A 5,323-nucleotide genomic window follows, 5' to 3' on the forward strand; every position below is an offset into this window, starting at 1 on the left:
TTCCCCCTCCTAGTAGGAGTCCTACTACTAGGAGGAGGACTCCTCCTGGCGCGCCTATAGGGGCCGGCCGGCCTCCTCCCCTTGCTCCTTTATATACGGGGGCAGGGGGGCACCCCTAGACACACAAGTTGATCTTCGTGATCGTTCCTTAGCCGTGTGCGGTGCCCCCCTCCACCATACTCCACCTCGGTCATATTGTAGCGGTGCTTAGGCGAAGCCCTGCGACGGTAGAACATCAAGATCGTCACCACGCCGTCGTGCTGACGGAACTCCTCCCCGACGCTTTGCTGGATCGGAGTCCGGGGATCGTCATCGAGCTGAACGTGTGCTAGAACTCGGAGGTGCCGTAGTTTCGGTGCTTGATCGGTCGGGCCGTGGAGACGTACGACTACATCAACCAAACGCTTCCGTTGTCGATCTACAAGGGTACGTAGATCACACTCTCCCCCTCTCATTGCTATGCATCACCATGATCTTGCGTGTGCGTAGGAATTTTTTTTGAAATTACTACGTTCCCCAACAGTTGCCCCGAACGGGCGACTCCGACTTCATCATAGAGCTCCATCATCGAAGCCAACCCGCAAAAAGCCGCAGAAACCATGACGGCAAATGCCAACAGATGGCCACACGCCCAAGCGACCGACAGCTCCGACTTGATGACGAGCATCGCAAGGGAAATATGCAGGACTTGCGCCGACCATGACCTCCGCAAACGATCACGGAGTGTCTGTCATCGTCACCACCTGGATCCACTCCACCATAGCTTCGACTTCAAAGTAACCAAGCAACCTACGGAAGAGCACCTCGGACACGCCAGAAAGGACCGACTACCGAAGTCCATGCAGCGACCCGAGCTCCTCTCGACGTCATCATCGTTGCCAAAACAGAAACAAGCGCCCCGCCTCAGCAAACCACACGGCAAAGATGACACCATTCACCGGTCTCCTGGTCATAGCCGGCTCCGAGACGATGCCCCCAAGGAGGAGAAAGACGCGAGGACGCCTCCATCGCCCGATCCAGTGGATCTGAGGTTTCCATCCGGAGCCAAAGCCATGGGGAGGAGGAGGAGCACACCTCTTATCTAGCCACCCATTTTCTACACCGCGATCCATGTGGGCGTTGTCGAGATGGAGAAATTTTAGGGATGCCACAGTAGCACCAAAATGCCTCGGTCAGCTGTCGTTGGCCTCTATGGCGGATGATGAGGTGTCGGCTCTGGATTCTGATGATGAGATGGACCAAGATGGATACGAGAATGAAGAGAAGAGGGCGCCGCTGGACCAAAGTGGTTATGGGGGTGATTCTTGTGCTGATGAAAATGATGTTGCACCATTTTCTACAGAGGAAAATGATGCTGCCATGAGTCTTTGTGCTCTTGATCAGATGCTTCGAAATCAAAATGGCGGGATGTTGTGTGCTGAGCAGGAGCAGTTGTGCAACGAGGAGGAAGAGCAGAAGGAGGCTTCAGCGACATGTGAGTCGCAAACCAAGCTTGAACAAAAGAGGGGTCTTCGCGAGCAGCAACGGATCAATATTTGTTACCGTAGGAAACGCAAAGTAGCCCTCCCCGGGCAAGCAAATTTGTAAGCGCAAGTCCCTCCCAGTCCCAGGAGGTCTGGTCTTTGCGCGCATGTGACGAAATCGAAATCGCCATGTAATAAGGAAGACTAAGCACGAAGCAATTGCATGAATCAAATTTCAGTGGTTTGTTCTGCCTCGCAATCAATTTGAATATGCCCTTTTTGGTGAGGGATTATGTATGTGGGTTAGATAGCAGTGGCTTTGTGGGCAGTGGGAGAAGCATTCGATTTCAGAATTCTAGCTTACAGATTCAAACTCTTGGGTGCCTATTTTGCCATCGTCTCTCTTTTTTTTTCCCGCCATGTCATTTGCGATCTTCAATTTTGGAAGCAAATTGTTGCGCGTGCTCTTGATGATAGTTATTTGCCAAAGTTGCAATCTTTTGTATTTCAAAGTTGCAACCCTTATATGTTAAAGTTGCAAACTTTTGTATCTCAAAGTTGCAAAACTGAAACGGACTCTGTCTCTGGCTGTGCAATAAAAAGAGCGTTTGTTGTAGCTACCCCTCAAGAAAAAACCATAAAAAACAAGTGTTGTACTAGTAGCTAATAATACGATTAGTTGAGGAGCTTCTTCAGTTTTTCTTCAACCGAAAGGCATTTACAATGAGGCCCAAGGATACATCAATACAGTCTTGGCAGTCAGCACAGCTCTAAAAGCATATGCAAGCTAAAACTGCATTCCTAGACCAGCAAGCTAATATGAAGAACTCCACCGTCCCTCCGCTCACGGTGCTGGATGGAGCTGCTCGTCTTCACCGCTGCCCGGACGACGCGTGCTGGCAGACCTTTCCCGCAATGGCGTCGGGAGAAGCGAGCCTTGCTTCGGCAGCTGAATTCCACTATTCGGTCGTATCAGATCACCCGGGGCTCGCCCCAATATTCCCGGCCCAGGATGGGGGGCTCTCGGGGGCAACCGAACGGATATCCCATAGCCGAATCCTGAAGGGACGATCCTAAAGGGCCACCATGGCTTATGCACATACTGCGCGCCACCAGACTGGATGCCCGGGAATCGACAATGTCGAACGGGAGGCAGAACCGTGGCAACACGAGCAGTGCCGGGCGTAGCATTAACTTGGTGTGCCGGTTCCTCGTGGCGTGCAGCACGCTTTGTCCTCTCTTGTTGGATCCCGCGTCTGCCCTCCGGGCTAAGGTCCCTCTTGCCGCGTCTCGGACGAGGCCTGCTGACCAGATCGTCGGGGTTCAGGCGCCCAAACAGGCGGGTCTTGAGCTTCGATGCGTCGATGTGGCCCTTCATGAAATCTGTCAGGTTCGAAGCGCAAACTACAAGGCATGTGCAGATCTTCTGCATCTGCGCCTTCCCTACAGCCCTCGCAAAGTTCTGCGACCGGTCCAAGAAGTCTTCAACCTATATGATGAGAAGGACCAGAGAAATAATAATAATAATGGGCACAATGAGTCTGGCTGGCATTCTGTTACCTATTATTAGTAGTACTAGTCAATGTGCAGAACACCTACACTTAGATTACCAACTCCTTTCTTCCAGGTCTTGGAGATCCACGATGCTTCGAAATTGCTAGCGCAGAGCCCGTGCTCCCATAAACTCTCCACTGATAGTAGCTGCAGGGCACAAGGTCAAGGTCAGCTATTCTTTAAGTATGATGAACATAACTTACACAGCAAAAATGAATAGAATAGAAAATGAACATAAAAATTACTCACCTTACTCATTAGTGTTACAAAAAGTTCAGCTACCGATTCTTTATTTGCGCTCCCAAACCCCTTAAAGAGCGAGATGTTCTTCTCAACACTTGCGAAATCTGAACCATCTGCAAGGGGCCAAAACAAGATAGTTATCTCATCATCCTTTCTGGGTAAAAAAGATACAGCAGCAGAAGAAAAGGTAAGAACACAAACCTTTTAACAAGGCAGAGAACGCGGGCAATATTGGAGGATGGCGGGTCTGCGCTGCCCATTGTAAAAGCAGTAAGAATATTCAACTTCTAATCAGATAAACAAATCAAAGTAGTATTAAATGCCAAGACTGCTGAGCTAAGATGTTAGGTACTCCCTCCGTAAAGAAATATAAGAGCGTTTAGATCACTAAAATAGTGATCTAAACACTCTTATATTTGTTTACAGAGGGAGTACTAGATATGCAGTGACTTGTCACTAGTCACTAGTCAAAACAAACGAGAGACTGGGGGTATAATTACTTGTGATGTAATAATAGAGCCTAAATAAAATGAATACATTCTTGGTACCTGCAGATGGAAAGCAACCAAGGAAATGATTGACATCGAGCTCATTGTCTGCGCTGTCGGGCTATTCACATCATGTATCTTAGCCCAGGTCTTGACCTGCAGCATAAACAGAAAAACCAAGAGTTACTGTTGTCACATAGCTTCAGAATAACCCGCAGCCATTGGTATGTTACGGCTAGGAAAATGATCAAATGAAGATACATTACCAAGTAACTTAGTATCTGAAACCTTTCATCAAGTGAAGAAATCAATTTGACGATCATCGATCTTGTCATGCCATCTTTGTTTTCAACCGTAATATCACACTCGATGCCAGTTCCCCGATCAATAACATTCACAATAGGCACCTTAGCACTTACAACAGGTAAAACCCCACAGTAAATTCCGTCCCCTGAAATTGAGAATATAAGGTTGTTTCCTTCATCTGTACTCGACAAAACTCTGAACAAACTATGGTAACATGGTAGGACCAAAAACAAGCAATGTTGTCAAGCCCCAAACTGTAATTACTGTTGCGATATAAGCGTTCTACAGAGTTTTCAGTATCAAGTTTGTTTCTCAATAAGAGCGGGTGATACTTATGTTGATGAAGATAAAACCACATAAGAATGCAGAGTGAAGAGCTTGAAAGTTTATAACCGATGAATGGACGCACAGGAGACTAATGTGAAAATGTTCAGCTCAAGGAAGTAGTTACTTTGAAGGGAGTATAGAACTTTGGCGAATTTCCTGACAACTTTCATCTTTTTCTTGCGAGGGCACTGATCCTCGATGTCTGCACTGAAGTTGACAGAGAGATCCAGGTCACTTTTAGGAGTAAATAAATCCATTGTGAATGACCCAAATGCTTGCACGACTGGAAACCCGTTGTCGTTACCTGCAACAGTTTGTTAAGAGGGGAGGTCAAATTGAGACAAATGCTCACACAATAATCAGAACATCACTTGTTAAAAAGTATACAGTGAAATATATTCCGCAATATCCGTGTTGGCATGTGATGTTCTCGTCCTAGAATATATAAAATGCAAGCCTGGGACATTGCCTATTGTAGACAGCATCATACAAGCTGTGCTGATACACCTTTCTAACAGTGACTTGGTGATATAGCAATGAGTAAAGAGAGTATTTGAAAAAATCTCGGATCCAAGTTCCTCATGGTATATATTTTCCTTTTTCAGCGAGCCAAGTTCATCATGCTATTCAGTGACTACATTATCAGTAAGAAAGGTAAGCTATATCATCTCTTACCAAAGATTCTGGTTGCCATCTTGTTGAAGACATCAACCAAGGCGTTCCGCTGCTGGTAGTCAACGGGCTTGGGGCGCAGCACGGCATACACCTCGAGGAGCAGATCGTTGAGAGCTGGAAGACGGCCAGGATCGACCGACATCGCGGCCAGCAGCTGCTCCTCGTTACGCTCCGCCTGGGCGCGTAAATCTGCGCAGGGACAGACAGAAACGTTGGCAACGACGACGACGCGGGAGCAAAACCACGACGCGACAGATACAGGGAGAG

The 5,323-nt window shown here is 47.7% G+C and overlaps 1 protein-coding gene across 1 annotated transcript in view; it reads right to left on the minus strand.

Moving 5' to 3' along the window:
* Positions 1 to 2,101: 2,101 nt before the first annotated feature.
* LOC123087427 (uncharacterized) overlaps positions 2,102 to 5,323 on the minus strand; it is a 9,517-nt gene continuing 6,295 nt past the window's right edge. The window contains exons 9-16 of the mRNA XM_044509430.1: positions 5,057 to 5,245; positions 4,506 to 4,685; positions 4,015 to 4,199; positions 3,809 to 3,904; positions 3,462 to 3,507; positions 3,267 to 3,373; positions 3,063 to 3,164; positions 2,102 to 2,952 (exon numbers count right to left, since the gene is read on the minus strand). Coding sequence (XP_044365365.1) covers positions 2,308 to 2,952; positions 3,063 to 3,164; positions 3,267 to 3,373; positions 3,462 to 3,507; positions 3,809 to 3,904; positions 4,015 to 4,199; positions 4,506 to 4,685; positions 5,057 to 5,245 — 1,550 coding nt within the window. The 3' untranslated portion in view covers positions 2,102 to 2,307. The remainder of the gene's footprint in view (positions 2,953 to 3,062; positions 3,165 to 3,266; positions 3,374 to 3,461; positions 3,508 to 3,808; positions 3,905 to 4,014; positions 4,200 to 4,505; positions 4,686 to 5,056; positions 5,246 to 5,323) is intronic.

Source organism: Triticum aestivum, chromosome 4A (assembly GCF_018294505.1).
Source record: "Triticum aestivum cultivar Chinese Spring chromosome 4A, IWGSC CS RefSeq v2.1, whole genome shotgun sequence".
NCBI lineage: Eukaryota > Viridiplantae > Streptophyta > Magnoliopsida > Poales > Poaceae > Triticum > Triticum aestivum.